The sequence below is a fragment of the Peromyscus californicus genome, unplaced genomic scaffold (genome assembly GCF_007827085.1).
Source record: "Peromyscus californicus insignis strain IS unplaced genomic scaffold, ASM782708v3 Scaffold_3__1_contigs__length_106647218, whole genome shotgun sequence".
In the NCBI taxonomy this organism is placed as follows: domain Eukaryota; kingdom Metazoa; phylum Chordata; class Mammalia; order Rodentia; family Cricetidae; genus Peromyscus; species Peromyscus californicus.
The window spans coordinates 45893661-45909627 of NW_026294551.1; the positions used below are offsets into that span (position 1 = coordinate 45893661).

At 41.4% G+C, this 15967-nt stretch overlaps 1 protein-coding gene across 13 annotated transcripts in view; it reads left to right on the forward strand.

The window, feature by feature from the left end:
• Efcab5 (EF-hand calcium binding domain 5) overlaps positions 1–15967 on the forward strand; it is a 139686-nt gene that overhangs the window by 97348 nt on the left and 26371 nt on the right. For all 13 annotated transcript variants that reach the window (XM_052755967.1, XM_052755966.1, XM_052755971.1 and 10 more), the window contains 4 exons: positions 3627–3916; positions 7699–7868; positions 8835–9063; positions 14956–15108. In XM_052755967.1, coding sequence (XP_052611927.1) covers positions 3627–3916; positions 7699–7868; positions 8835–9063; positions 14956–15108 — 842 coding nt within the window. The remainder of the gene's footprint in view (positions 1–3626; positions 3917–7698; positions 7869–8834; positions 9064–14955; positions 15109–15967) is intronic.

The window sequence follows — 15967 nt, forward strand, 5'->3', positions numbered from 1 at the left end:
ACCTGAAAGTCTTACCAAGGCTGATTTCTCATATTGGACTTCCCTTTGATAGAAATATTTTTGATAGAAATATTCTTTTCATTGTCTTTAGGTTGTGACTCCTTGGGCCAGATGTTCTTCTGTTTGGATGTCCTCTTCACTCTGTTTAGCACTCAAATCTGAACAGGGCTTTGACATCCAAACCTAACCTACCTCTTTGTAGAGCCACCCTCCTCACCCACACCAGCTAAAGGTTGCTCTTCCACTGTGGTCCTCACACTGCTCAGGCTCTGACAACCCATGCCAAGCTACTCTCGAAGGATGCCATTCTTGGTACATGTGAACTCTGATACTCTGCATCACCTTGGCTTTCTCTGAGTTCAAGTCCAGCCCGGTCTACATAGAAAGTCCCAGGCCAGCCAGGACTACAGAGTGAGATTCTGTCTCAAGAAAGCAAGCAAACAGAAAAGGCCTGGCATTTTACTACACTAAACCAGCCACTCTGACTAGAGGCATAGAATGTTCTAATTGGTGTGACCCTGGAGAACATGTTCTAAGTCTAAAACAACAATGGATCCCACCCAAACCCATGAGCTGCAATGAGAATAGAGTGGTTTCCCCAAGGCAAAATTGTAACTACAAACACTAGTAAGAAAATCAGTGGATGCTAAAGAGCTACAAATCAATGAATGCCTGCCTAACTACAGCAATAAGAGCTTCACATGATAAAATGGCTGCAGATTCCAGGTAGTGCTTCTTAATTGTCAAATAAATGATACTGAATGGATGCTCTTGTCTTTAAAGGGAAGGAAAAAGCACAAGGAAGATATTTTGAGAGAAAAACTAGAACCCGCTTTAAAAGGAAGGGGCATATGCCCTATCTATTAGTGACTTTTCTCAGTGGTGACAGAAATATGTGATGAAAGCAGCTTATGGAAGGGAGGGTTTATTTTGACTAACAATTTGGGGCATGGACCATCATGGTGAAGAAAGTGTGGTGTCAGGAAAGGGAGGTAGCTGGTCATATAGGCATTGCAACCACAATCAGGAAGCAAGCGGAGTGAATGCTGATACTCAGCTCACTTTCTCTGTTTTATTTAGTTCAAGGGATCCAGCCCAAGGAATGTACTCTGCCACCTCAATTACCCAATCTAAAACTCCCTCATAGATATGCCCAGGGATTTGTTACCAAGGTAATTATTGATCCTATCAGGTTGGCAATCATTATAAGCTATCACATTCCTATGACTTGTTAATGTATAATAAATGTCAAAACACTTTCATAGACGTACCAGGAGACACATACCAGAATACTTATAGTGCAGTTCCTAGGAGTAAAATATTAAAAATACCTGAAATGCATATTGCCAGAAGAACAAATAATCAATGGTGTTATTTTCACATAATGAATGAGTCAAAGCTACAGAAATAACATGACGGACATGGTAGAACAATGTTGAATGAAAAAGCAAGTCCTGTGGCTGGAGAGTCCTGGGGCTGGAGGAGAGTCCTGGGGCTGGAGGAGAGTCCTGGGGCTGGAGGAGAGTTCTGGGGCTGGAGGAGAGTCCTGGGGCTGAACTCGTGGACTCTTTACTCTTTTCAGCAGTTAAGAGTCCTTGCTGCTCATGCTGAGAGCCTGAGTTCAATTCCCAGCTTCTACTTCACATGACTCACAACTGCCTGTGACTCCAGCTCCAGGAGATCCAACATGCTCTTGTTGTCTCTATGGACACACACACACACACACACACACACACACACACACACACACACACACACAAAACCGTGAAGACACATATATACATAAACAAACACAAAATAATCATTTTTTATTTTTTTAAGCAAGGAGCTAGAGAGATAGCTCAGAAGTTAAGAGTACTGGCTACACTCCCAGAGGACCAAGGTTTGATTCCCAGCACCCACATGCCAGCTCACAACCATCTGTAACTCCAGTTTCAGGGGATCTGACTCCCTCTCCTAGCTTCTAAGGGCAGCAGGCATGCATATGGTACAGAGACATATTTGCAGGCAAAACGCCCACACACATAAAGAATGAAAATTAAGTTAATTACATTTAAAGATAAAAGATAAGAAAAACATTTTTTTTTTTTTTTTGGTTTTTTCGAGACAGGGTTTCTCTGTGTAGCTTTGCGCCTTTCCTGGAACTCGCTTGGAGACCAGGCTGGCCTCGAACTCACAGAGATCCGCCTGGCTCTGCCTCCCGAGTGCTGGGATTAAAGGCGTGCGCCACCACCGCCCGGCAAGAAAAACATTTTAAAAGCAAGTTCAAGAAAACTATATGTGGTTTGACAATCTTTGTGTAGTGTTTACAAACAGGTAAAACTAAACTGTGTAATGCTTAGGAACATTCATGTGCAACACGGTCACTGTTGTGTAACTGTGACAGTGTGAGGGAAAAAAGCCAAATTTCAGGTAAGAGATGCTAGGAGATGGGCTAGAACAGGGTGGAAGAGGATGAAAAGGGTAACTTCCTGATAACGTTCAAGTTTGATAGTAGATTCATCATTGTACAAAAGAAAAATAGAAGAGGAGCTGGCTCAGAGGTTAAGAATACTGGCTGCTCTTCCAGAGGACCTGGGTTCCATTTCCAGCTCCCACATGGTGGCTCACAACCATCTGTTGTGAGATGAACTCCAGTTCTGTGGGATCTGAAACCCTCTTCAGGCCACCAAGGGCACCAGGCACACATATGATACACAGACAAGCATGCAGGCAAACACATAAAATAATAACATTTTTAAAGAGAAAGAGAAGATCTAGAGCATACTTTAGTGGTGGAGTGCTGCTTCTAAAACCTCGTGATCTTTATGCTTTTGCCTCCTGAGTCCTGGAAAGTTCTGTGTGTGTGTGTGTGTGTGTGTGTGTGTGTGTGTGTGTTATGTGTGTGATATGTGGTGTGTGTGTGTTATTGTGTGGTGTGTGTATGTGAGTGTGTGTGTGGTCTGTGTGCTGTGTGTGCATGTTGGTGTGTGTGATGTGTGTAGTATGTGTGTGGTGTGTGTAGTGTGTGTGTGGTGTGTGTAGTGTGTATAGTGTGTGTGTGTGTGTGTGTGTGGTGTGTGTAGTATGTGTGTGTGTGTAGTATGTGTGTGTGTGTAGTATGTGTATTGTGTAGTATGTGTGTGGTGTGGTATGTGTGTGTATGGTGTGTGTGTGGTGTGTCCTAGAGACTGAACCCAGGGCTTTGTGAATGCTAGGCACGTGCACTATCGCTGAGCCATATTCCTAGCCAAACAGGCAGTGTTTTAGTTTAGTTTTAAAAATATGTGTGAATCATTCACCATTGGTAAACTCTGTTTTGGGTTATAAAAGTAGGAATGGAAATGAGTGGCCGCAAAGGACAGTGCCAAAGCACAACAGGATAGGATGCGGAAGACAAACAGGAGGGTGACAGCAGACTGGGAATTCACCTGGCCAGAGGGCAAATAAAACACAGCCGGCACAGAAGTCATGCTGAATTAGTCTAGGAAGTCAGTCACAGTGCTCAGAAATCCCTTTAGTGTATCCAGTTGTCCATAGAACATACATGTAAGGGCTTCAGCTTGCTGTGAGAGGAAAATGAAAAGATGTCCCGTAGATGAATGACCTTTTAGTCCACTCTCTGTTTCTCACTTATGTTTTTTTAGCTAAACTGCATATCCAATTTCCAAAGCCACATCCTGGTCATGAAATAAAGTTGTCTTCAGAGCAGTTTCAGAAGTACATAGAATTGGTTGTGTCTGAACTCAGGGGCAACGAGGACCAAGTTCTGGACAGTGTTGTAGAGTTTCTGATGAGTTCTTTAGAGAGGAGCCACACTGAGGGTCTAAGGAACTGTGCAAGACGGAAGTGGCTCCATCAGATCCAACATGCTGCAGAGACAAGTGGGGTGTCCCTGGAGCCAGTGTATGCCGAGACCTTTAGGGCCCTCACCCAGGTACGCTTTCGTATTGTTGTTATTTTTGCTTTTGTTTTGTTTTTTTTGAAACAGGGTTTCTCTGTGTAGCTTTTGGAGCCTGCCCTGGAACTCGCTCTGTAGACCAGGCTGGCTTGGAACTCACAGACAATCTGCCTGGCTCTGCCTCCCAAGTGCTGGGATTAAAGGCATGCGCCACCACCGCCCAGCTCCAGGTATGCTTTCTAAAGTACTATAAAAGGAAACATTTTCTTACAGTATGTGATATTCAATGGCTACATAAGAGGAACACATAAAATTTGCTTGAAAAAAATCACTGGATGCTGAAAAAAATCATTGAGTGATACTAAAGATGATTCATTTATTACAAAAAAATTATAAATGACTCAAACCTAAGTAAGGGGCTAGAGATGGAGTTCAATTGCTAGGATGCCTAGCATGCATGAAGCTCTGGGTTCAATCCCCAACTCTTCGTTAACCAGATATGAGTGGCACATACTTGCAATCTCAACTCTCAGAAGATAGAACCAAGATAATCAGAATTTAAAAATCATCCTTGGCTACAAACTGAATTTTAAGACAGGCTGGGCTACATAAAGTTCTGTCTTAGAAAAAAAATACATATGGGCTGGAGAGATGGTTCAGTGGTTAAGAGCACTGACTGCTCTTCCAGAGGTCCTGAGTTCAATTCCCAGCACCCATGTGGCAGCTCACAACTGTCTGTAACTCTGTAACTGTCTGTCAGTTCCTGGAGATCTGGCACTGTTATACCAATGCACATAAAATAAAGTTAAATAAATTATTTAAAAAATACATACAAATAAAGCAAGCTAAGTGAGATAAAGCCGGGATGATTGGAGCAAGACAGAAAGATATGGAAATGATGACCTGGAAACATATTTGTTCTGAGATTCTCATATGCAAGACTAGACAGTAGAATGATAATGAAAAATGCCAGTAGGGAGATATGCAGCAATGCAAGCTGCATTTACTTTGCATGATGCTTGAGGAACAATTTACCCATCAAAAAAGAATTTTTGTTTAAATTTTATTTTTATTATTGGGGAGCATGCTAGGGATGTGTGTAGAGGTGAACAGACAATTTGTGGCGACAATTTTCTCCTTTCACCAAGTGGCTTTCATACTGGTTCAGGGAACCTTTCAGGTTAGCCAGAACTACATAGTGAGACCTTATCTCAAAAAATAAATAATTAAGTCAGACAGTGGTGGCACACACCTTTAATCCCAACACTTGGGAAGCAGAGGCAGGTGGATCTCTGATTTTGAGGCCAGCCTGGTCTACAGAGTAAATTCCAGGGCATCCAGGGCAGTTACACAGAGAAATCCTGTCTCAAAAAAAAAACAAACAGATAGATAGATAGATAGATAGATAGATAGATAGATAGATAGATAGATAGATAGATAGAAAAGAAAGACAAATAACCAACCCTTTTTTAAGTTTCAACATTCTTAGTCATTGGGGAACACAAATTAAAACTAGATCCAGATTCCATCTCATCCCAGTCAAAATGGCTGTGATCATGAAACAAAGGACCACAAAAGCTGGTGAGGATGTCGGGAAAGAGGGAGCCTTACCCAGTGCTGATGAGAGTGTGAACTAATGCAGCCACTATAGAAATCAGTGTGGATGTTCTTCAAAGAGCCAAAAATAGAACTACCGTGGGACTTGGCTGTACCACTCCTGAGCATATACCAAAGAACTCTATATCCTACCACAGAGATATTTGTATGTCTACATTCATTCCTATGTTTTTCACAATAGCAAAGAAACAGAAGCAGCCTAGCTGTCTATCGAAAGGATAATGGATAATGAAAATGTGGCACAGGAACACAATGGAATTTCGCTAAACTGTAAAGAAAAACAAAATTATGAAGTTTGGAGGAAGATGGAGCACTCTAGAAATATTAAGTGAAGTTACCCAGACTCAGAAAAATAAGAATTGCATGTTCTCATTCATATACAGAGCCTTACTTTTAATAATGTGTGTATGTAAATAAAGGGAAGGTGTTGTTCAGGGTTCTTGAGAGAAACAGAACTGATAGGATGTATACCCAGTGGAATGGCACACATCTTTAATCCCAGCATCCAGGAGGCAGAGGCAGGGGGATCTTTGTGAGTTCAAGGCCATCCTGGTCTACAGAGTGGGCTCCAGGACATCCAGGACTACATAGAAAGAACCTGTTTCAAATAAACCGGGGTGGGGTTGGGGGGAGATGTTAGACTGGCTTACAAGCTGTGGTCCAACAATGGCTGCCTGCCAATGGAAGGCCCAAGAATCCAGCAGCTGCTCAGTCCGTGAGGCTGGATGTCTCAGCTGCTCTTCAGTACCCACCGGAATTCCAAAGAAGTGGCTCCAACACCAGGGAAGGAATGGACTTGCCAGTGAGAGGGAGGGAAAGAGCAATGCTTTGTTCTTCCACGCCCTTATATAGGCTGCCACCAGAAGGTGTGGCCCAGATCTAAGCTAGATATCTCCCCCCCCCCTGCTCAAAAAAAAAAGATCCAGATTTAGGGTGGATCTCAAATAATTCAATCAAGAAAAATTCTCCACAGGTGTGCCCAGCGGCTTATGCTTTGATTAATTTGAGATGTAGTCACCTTGACAATCAAGAACAGCCATCGCAGGGGATAAGGATGAGTACAGACTGTGAAACTGGATGAGAAGGGAGCAAGAGGTGTTGAGAGAGGGGAGCGCAAAGGGTCCCATGTGACATGAAAACAGAAAGGAGGCCATGGAGTGGGGGGACAAGGGAGAGAAAAGAAGGGGGGAAGAAGAATCAACAAAAGCAAACTTTGCCGGGCGGTCCTGGCGCACACCTTTAATCCCAGCACTTGGGAGGCAGAGGCAGGCGGATCTCTGTGAGTTCGAGACCAGCCTGGTCTCCAAAGCAAGTTCCAGAAAAGGCGCAAAGCTACACAGAGAAACCCTGTCTCAAAAAACCAAAAGGAAAAAAGAAAGAAAAGCAAACTTTGATGAATGCCACACTGAAACCTAATCTTTATATGCAAATTTTAAAACAGCAAATCTACAGTCTTAGTCTCCAAGAAACTTTCCTGATATGTCCCCGATCAGATCCAGGCTGTTAAGAATTCTTTGAGGCTGGGAAAATGGTTCAGCTGTTAAGTACACTTGTTGCACTTGTAGGGGGGACCCACCTTCAATTCCTGGCACCCACATGGTGACTCACAGCCACTTGTTACTCCAGTTTCAGGAGATCTCATGTTCTCTTCTGGCCTCTGCTGGCACCAGACATGCACATGGAGCACACACATGTAGGCAGAGCACCCATACACAGAACATAAAAATAAAGAAATTTTTTTAAAACCTAAAACGAATCCTCAGGAACTTTGTTTTCACACTCATGTTTAGATGGTGAGAGGTGAGTAGAACGGAGGCATCCCCTTGCTGGAACCTTCTGAAATCAGTACTCTTTGCTGAGGTCCCTCACCTCCAACTGAGATTGTGGTTCCAAGGGATCGAAGTTTTGAACCTTTAAATTTGATTAGAGTTAAGAGGTTTTATTTTGGTTTGGGTTGTGTTTGTTTTCAGTAAAGCAGTCTAACTACATATAAGACACCCATTCCACTGACTAAATAGAATTCAGGTTTGAAGGGCAATGTGGTATCTGCCTTTTTCCCACTGCCCATGATTGGTAATCTCTGTGTCACTTATTCAATGAAATTATTGATGCTAGATTCACAAATAGGCTAGCAAAGGGATTAGGGGATCTCTGTAGCCACTGACAAATGCAAATCCATGATCAGAAATATTTTGCCACAGGATGCTGAAGCTCATGGAAATAAGAAGATCAGTGCTCACATTTCCCTCTTAGAAGAAAACCTCTTCCTGCCAGAGAGAGGGGATGTTCTCTTGAGGAATGTGGCTTGTACCCTGGATGATGCTCCCTTTGTACTGAACAAAGTGCTCTACAGGGACATGAAAGGAATCAGGTAAGAACTTGTTGAAGAGTCGGTTTCTTTCTATTCGTTTTAAAGATAGGAGCTCATGGACTTCAGGCTGGCCTCCAACTCACTATGGAGTCAAGGCTGGCCTTGAACTCCTGATCCTCCTTCCTCTACCTTCCAAGTGCTGGATTACAGGTGTGTGCCATCATGCCTGGCTCTGGTTAGATCTTTCTAAAACAGTATTTTCCCTTCTGAAGTAAGCAGGCATTGAACCTTGGTAATCTGCTCAAGAGAGAACTGTCTCTAAGTGACCAGTGCTTCCAGAATGGGACCGGATGGGCTTCCAGTCCTAAATGGTTTTTGTTGTTGTTGTGTTTTATCAATTAATTTATTTTGTGTGTATGGGTGTTTTGCTGACATGTATGTCTGTGTACCACTTGCATGCCTGGTGTCTGCAGAGGCCAGAAGAGGGTGTCAGGTCCCCTGGAACTAGAGTTATGAGCTACCATGTGGGTTCTGGGAATCGAATCTAGGTCCTCTGCAAGAGAAACAGTGCTCTTAACTGCTAGTCCATCTCTCAAGCCCCATGATCCTAATTGGTTTTATCAGATCATTTCTAGAGCTCACTCTGGAAATGCTTCACTGTTTAGGGGCTTGGCTTTACAATGTTGGCTCCATACCTTGTAGCCCAGCATCTGGTACATATATATTTCCTCTAAGATCTAAGGTTGTTTCCTTATCTCGGTTTCTCTTTTGAGGTACTGGAGATTGAACTGGATGCCTCCCACATGCCACACAAGCACTCTACCTTTGAACCACACTTCTAGCTCTGTAATAATTTTTTTCAAATCTTAACAAGTTAGACCCTCTAAACTGGTGATATTATTACCTGATTCACCTCCCCTACATATAATGCTTAGAATCATGCATGGAAGACTATATTTTGTTTTCTCTATGGTTTAGTCTAAAGCCTGCAACTTTTCCCTATCCTTGGTATCCACTTCTCAACAGTTTTACAGTAGTGGATGAAGGCAAGCCAATCCATGTCCCACAAGTTCAGCACCATGGGAACATCTTCTTCTGGAATAGTTCCCGCAGGAAGAGTGAGCGTCATGGGTCATTCCTGGCTCTGCCTCTTCATGATGCATATATGAGGATCTTTGGGGTCCTGGCAATTGACACTCTTCGAGATCCCCGTGAAATAAACATCTTCCTACATCATGAGATCAAATTCTATCAGGTAAGTTAGAAGTCTACAAGAGCAGTAGTTCAGCAGCTTCTCTGTCTAGATGTCTTCGAAGTCAAACCCAGAAGCAGATAAGGAGAGTAGAACTGTATGTAGACAGCATCATCATGCTTGTTCTGTTTCCTTTATGGATCAGCCTTTTGACAAGTTCCCGATAATTTATGGAAGGACTTGGACACATCCATGCCTGAGCCTCTCTGGGAATATTGTTCATATGTGTCTCCTGGCACGAAGCATAGGAACAGAAACTGATGCTTTGTGCAGAACCAATGACCAAACCACTGAGACCCACAGAATAGGAACGAACGTGTAGAAGGGTGTGTGGGCTAACTTGACACAACCTGGAATACCTGGGAAGAGAGTCTTCATGGGGACTTGTGTAGATTAGGTTAGCCTCTGGGTATGTCTGGGCAGGGACAGTTATCTTGATACTTAATGATGTGGGAAGACCCAACCTGTTTTGGGCAGCACCATTCAAAGGCAGAGGGTCCCGAGCAGTGGTAGGAAAAAGCTACCTGAGCATAGAAGCAAGTGAGCAAAGAGCCTTAAGCTTGTTCTCTTTCTACTCCTGACTGCCTGTGATGCTTTTTCAGCAGTTCTCAACCTTCCTAACGCCGCGACCCTTTAACACATTCCCTCATGCTGTGGTGACCCCCAACAATAAAATTATTTTCATTGCTACTTCGTAACTTATTTTGCTACCATTATGAATCGTAATGTAAATACTTTTGGAGATAGAGGTTTATCAAAGGGATCTCGACCCATGAGTCAAGAAGCACTGTTTTAGATGCTTTAAATTCCTGCCTTGACTTCCCTGAAATAGTGCACTGCAATGTGGAGTTAACCCTTTCTTTCCTGAGTTGTGTTAGGATTTTTTTTTCACAGTAGCAAAAATGAAGCTAGGACAAAGGGATATGTTTGTTTTTATTAATAGTGCTCCCTATCAATTCCTTTGTTCTTTCCACAAGAGGTATGATATGCATCCTCACAGCTCCTGTTTAGTGTTTAATTTCTGATGAAAATGAAGCCCAAATATTTCTTGAGAATTCATGTTTTCAAATTAGATCATGAAAATGATAGGCACTTTCAGACTGAGAAATAGCTAGAACATCTTGATCTAATTTTATGGGTAGAGACTGCAATGAAGCTATAGATTTAAAGCCATGGAGGCTGTGGTCCACTGTAGTCTGATGTTTCTTCAGGCTGCCAGCTCACATAATGACACAGAGACTTATTAATTAATTAATTATGAAATCTCAGCCTATAGCTTAGGCTTGTTCCTAACTAGCTCTTATAATTTAAATTAACCCATTTATATCCATCTATATTCTATCATGTGGCATTACCTCTCTTCCATCTTGCACCTGCTGTTTCCTCTCTGTGTCTCCTGGTGTCTCAGCCTTTCTCCTTCCCAGAGTCCTCTCTGTCCCCAGAAATACCACCTATACTTCCTGCCTAGCTATTAGCTGTTTAGTTTTTTTTGTTAACCCCAATCACAGCAAATATATCTTCACAGTGTACAAATATTCCACAACATTTTCCCCTTTTTGTCTAAATAAAAAGAAAAGGTTTTACCTCTAACATAGTAAAACTATATACAGTAAGGACAATTATCAGGTGTTGTCTAAATAAAAAGGAAGGGTTTTTAACTCTAACATAGTAAAACTATATACAATAAGAACCATTATCAGGTAAGAATTATATTTACAATATCCAGTTCATTTATATCTAGCAAATTCAGAGAAAGTACTGTACTATCTATCCTATCTCAGTGAGTCCAAAGTTTTAGACCTAAACCATTTTCAATCACTACTTATATTATCATCATAAAAATATCTTTTCAGACGTTAAAACACCTTCTTAGGTAAACAATTTAAGTTTCTATGTTTCCTTTTTTTTTTGGTTTTTTGAGACAGGGTTTCTCTGTGTAGCCCTGGCTGTCCTGAAACTCACTCTGTAGACCAGGCTGGCCTCAGCTTCTATGTTTCTTAACCTTATAAACTTTATATCTCATATGTAAGTTTCTTTTATGAATTTGGTAACAAGGAAAACTATAACTACAACTATCTTGTCTTCAACCCCTTCAGAGACCTGAGAATGATACAATGTTACCTGAGTAACAGGAAGTGCAGAGCAAGCAACTTTCTAAACTAATAAATGACATAGACATCTGGCTGCTTGGATAGTTACCCAAGGTTCATCTGTAATGTTGGGGCATCCATCTTTGGCCTGTGGGCCTAGAATATCTGACAGAGTTCTCTGTGAAGCAGAAATTTTGAAGGACTTTCCTACCTTGTCTTGGCAAAGTTCAACATTGCTTTCTTTTGTGTCCTGCTTGTCCAGTTTAGACAGCATACTGTCAGCAGTCAAGGCAAGGGCAGTTTCTTGCCCAGTGGCTAACTTTGCCACAATAAAAGCAAACTCCATATGGAGGTTCTTTGATGCCCATCATCCCTTTTTTTAAGTAAATTGGTGCTGCCAGGAGCAGACGTGTCTCACTGTCATGAAAAGCCTTAGGTTATTAAAACATCTTAAATGCCATATTCTGTAGGTCTCTGAAGTGTTTGAAGACCACCTATTTATCTAAAATATATCTCTGTTTAATCTTAAAAACATACCTAACATGACTACAAGTTTAATTATTAGAGATAACTAACTACTAACCTGTATTTCTCAATTATCCTAAATAGCTTTCAAGGACTAGAATTTTACATTACATTTGAAAATGAGCTGCACAGGTACAATGTCTAAAACAAGAATAGAAACATATATACAGTATAACAAAAACAACCTTAAATTTGTATCAACATACAAAAACCCATATCAATGAAAATATTTTAGATTAATAGTTTTTTTTAGTTTAAATGTAGATTTACTAATCTACCCTTTTATTCTTTCTATACTATATCTCTCCCTTTTTCCCTTCAGAAAGAAATCCCTGAATCTAATCTCCTTTGTTTAGTTTTTCTGACCATGATCAATAGCAACTTGTAACCAATCCCCCTAACAATGACAAACATCCATATTCCACCAAATGACCAAAAACTACCCATGTCACCTCTTGGGAATGTGGACATCATGTTCTCTAGATTTCTTACTATTGTTTGGGGGTGATGACAACTTTAGGGGACCCTGAGAAAATTGGGATAATGATCAAGTCCTGGGAAAACTAGCTGTAACATTTGTTGCCCAGTCTCTGTTTAATGGGAAAGTGCAGAGCTTACTTGAAGTCCTGGGTAGAGTAGTCTGTGAGACTGGATCTCTTAGCTAGCAGCTTTGAAGTTGTTCTGGATGCAGAATTTTGAGGAAACTGCAACAGAGGCATTCTGAGAGGCTGGATCACTTGAGAAAATTGTCTTTGTGTCTAGTCCTTTTTTTCTGAAAAAAAACCCCACAAACTTTTAAAGGTAACATATATGTCTGTATTAATATAAGTATGGAATGTGCAGTGTGCACAAGTCAGCTAAAGATGATTTTTTTGTTATAAATTTGAGCAGGTAAAAGGCATCTGTCAACTTTATAAGTCTGTTTGGATTGCATAACCAAACTGTAATATAAATCTCTATTCATGCCATATGAAAGGATGGCATATAATAATAAGTCTTAAAGACTCTGTAGCCAACAAGATTTATCATGTCTCATCCAGTCTCAGTGTTGTTCCCATGTCAAGGGATCAGCTTACACTGTCTTGTAGTCTTTCTTGTTTTTTTTCCCTCATGTCTGTAGCCAAGATTTTCAAGAGGTCTCCCCAATCAAATCTGATCCTTATTAATTTTGAAGGGAACCATAACTTTCGATTCCTGTGGAAACAAAGGCATAACCTCTTCCCTAACACAACATATCTTCTGACTTCCATTTTGAAGTTAAGACATTCTTAAAATGCATAGGTTGGTTTAATTTAGCAGTTTCCATAATCCAGTGTCTCTCAGCAGTTGTTATTCTCTTCATATTATTTTACTCTCTCTTTATTATTTTTAAACTATTTTCTCTATGACTGTGAGTATCCATTTTTTTTTCTTTCTTCAGCATCTAAGCACATTTTAAAGCATATTGTTCCTTTTTAGAGTTGTGTGTGTGTGTCTGGACCTGGATTTCTGAGCACCTGCAGCATTCTCTGACCATGAGACAAACCTTAACTGGCCACACCAGCTGCTGCATGGCTCTGGCAGCTGGCTCCTCTACCCCCATTCAGTTCCCTGAGAGCCGCCTCATGCCAGTGCCTTTACTACCCCAGCTCTGGGAAGCTGCTCAGTCTATGATGCAGCAGGCATTTTTACCCAGCATTCCAGCTGCTCAAGTACTCTGCTGCACAGCAAGGCCTCTTAAAAGAGACCCATCTCTATACACTGAACTGCCCAAGAGACCATTTTCTTACAAAAAGCCTAATGTGGATATTGGAGTCTCCAGATTGGATTCAGATTTTTCTTTGGGCCTCCAGCTCACAAATAATGAGGCAGAGACTTATTAATTAATCATGAAAGCTCAGCCTATAGCTTAGGCTTGTTTCTAACTAGCTTTTCTCCTCTTCCTTAGCCTTTCTCCTTCCCAGAGTCCTCTCTGTCCCCAGAAATACCACCTATACCTCCTGCCTAGCTATTGACCATTCAGCTCTTTATTAACCCCCATCACAGCAAATACATCTTCATCCAGGGTACAAATATCTCACAACAGTCTGGGGACTGTAGCAAGTCAGGAGCTGCCTGTGCCTGTGCTCTTGGTGTGGGTTGCCTTTGTGTTTCACTTCCCCTTTCACCTTAGTGGCTGGGTAACTGAGGAAATGGGCAGGTTCTTTCTCTGAACATATTTTTAAATAAGACTCATTCTCATGTCAAATGAAGATGAGACAAAGGTGTCAGGAAGCAAATGGTAGAGTATGGAACTGTCAGTAAATTAGCTACTTATAGTCTTATTAGTGAGCATGCCCAGATGATTATAAATTAGGCCTTCAGTCCTGGAAATTGAACCCCTGGGTTACCATTAGATGATGTCAATCAATCTGTCTATCTATCTATCTATCTATCTATCTATCATCTATCTATCTCCCTTTCTTGAATCTGATCTCTGTGTCTATCTCTCCCACATATGTTGGTGTGTGTGTGTGTGTGTGTGATTTTGAAGAATTTGTGGTTTCTAGAGTTTTTTGAAAAGGTCACAACTGGTATTATGGACTTCTCTGTGGAACAGTCTTATGCTTATAGGAAGACGGTGTAACTAGCATTTGTAGATCTTGAAACCAGACATATTCTGTTCTGTTGACCTGATGGTAAAGGCCATAGATATAAAAAATTTAATATTGGGGCCGGGCGGTGGTGGCGCACGCCTTTAATCCCAGCACTCGGGAGGCAGAGGCAGGTGGATCTCTGTGAGTTCGAGGCCCAGCCTGGTCTCCAAAGCGAGTACCAGGAAAGGCGCAAAGCTACACAGAGAAACCCTGTCTTGAAAAAACCAAAAAATAAGAAAAAATAAAAAATTAATATTTGGAGTCAGGTTAATTCTAGGAATTGGTGGATTGGTAGGTGGATCTCTGTGAGTTCAAGGCTATCCTGGTCTACACAGCAAGTTCTAGGCTAGGCAGGCAGGGCCACATAATGAGAACATGTCTCAATAATAATAATAATAGTAGTAGTAGTAGTAGTAGTAGTGAAAGGGCTTTTTCCTTCTAAGTTTATCTTCTTCTGACAGCACATATCTATTGCAAAGCATAGGAAGTTGTATGGGCCTCTCTACACTTTTGATGTCTAGATAATCCTTTTTGCCTAACAGAATCTCAGAGTACCTCTTGAGAACTGATTTTTAACTAAGTTGTTGATCATAAATTTAAGAGACAGTTATTACTGACCACTTTGCAGTTTTAAAAAATGCAAGTTAAGTTGTCTGTCTTCACAGGGTGTTGCCAAGGCCTTCAGCACTGCCTATCACCACGTTCACAGCAGGGAGCACATCCTGCACACTGTGATCACTGGCATCAGGTGGCTCTTCAATATCACATCCGGCATCACCTCCATCACTACGTGCTTTATTGAGCCTAGCTCAGAACAGGTAGGCAAAGTCAGGCCGTATTACACCTTTTCAATGTTATACAGTTATTAAATATTAATGTCTTGTTAATATTTCAGAGTCCTATCATCAGGGATGTGGCTTAATGGTAGATCACCTGCTAGCAAGCTCAAGGCTCTGGGTTTGATCTCAGAACCACACACACAAAAAGAAACAAACAAATAAAATTATGACCCCAACTCAAAACTCTCGGTTCCACATAAGAAGAATCTATTACAAATTGCCTTAGGCAAAAAAGAGTATCTTTGAACAAAATGAAGAAGGAGCAAGAGTCAGCTGGGGAACTGACTCAGAGCATACAGACACTTTTTTACAGGTGTGATGAGTTCAATCCCCAAATCCGACATGGTAGTAGGAGAGAATCAACTACTGAGACTTCTGATCTCCACACATGTGGCACACATAACCTGCACACACATGTATGTAGGTGAGAAAGACAGTGAGTGAGAATTTAGCTGGTCTCCAGTATGACCAGATCCAGGATAGACTTTCTCCATAAGGCAAGTGAGATACTTAGGGGGAAAAATAGATAAAGAAAATGTGGTATATTTACAGAATGTTTTAAAAAATAATAATAACATCATGAAATTTGCAGACAAATGGATGGAACTAGAAAAAAATCATCCTGAGTGAGGTAACCTAGACCTAGAAAGACAAACATGATCTGTACTCACTTATAAGTGGATATTACCTGGAAAGGAAGGGTTAATCATGCTACAATCACAGACCCAGAGAGGCTAAGTAACAAGGAGGGCTCAAGGTGTATGTGTGTGGTGGGGGAGATGCATGAATCTCCCTGGGAAGGGGAAATAGAATAGATACCTAGGGTGGGCTGGAGGTG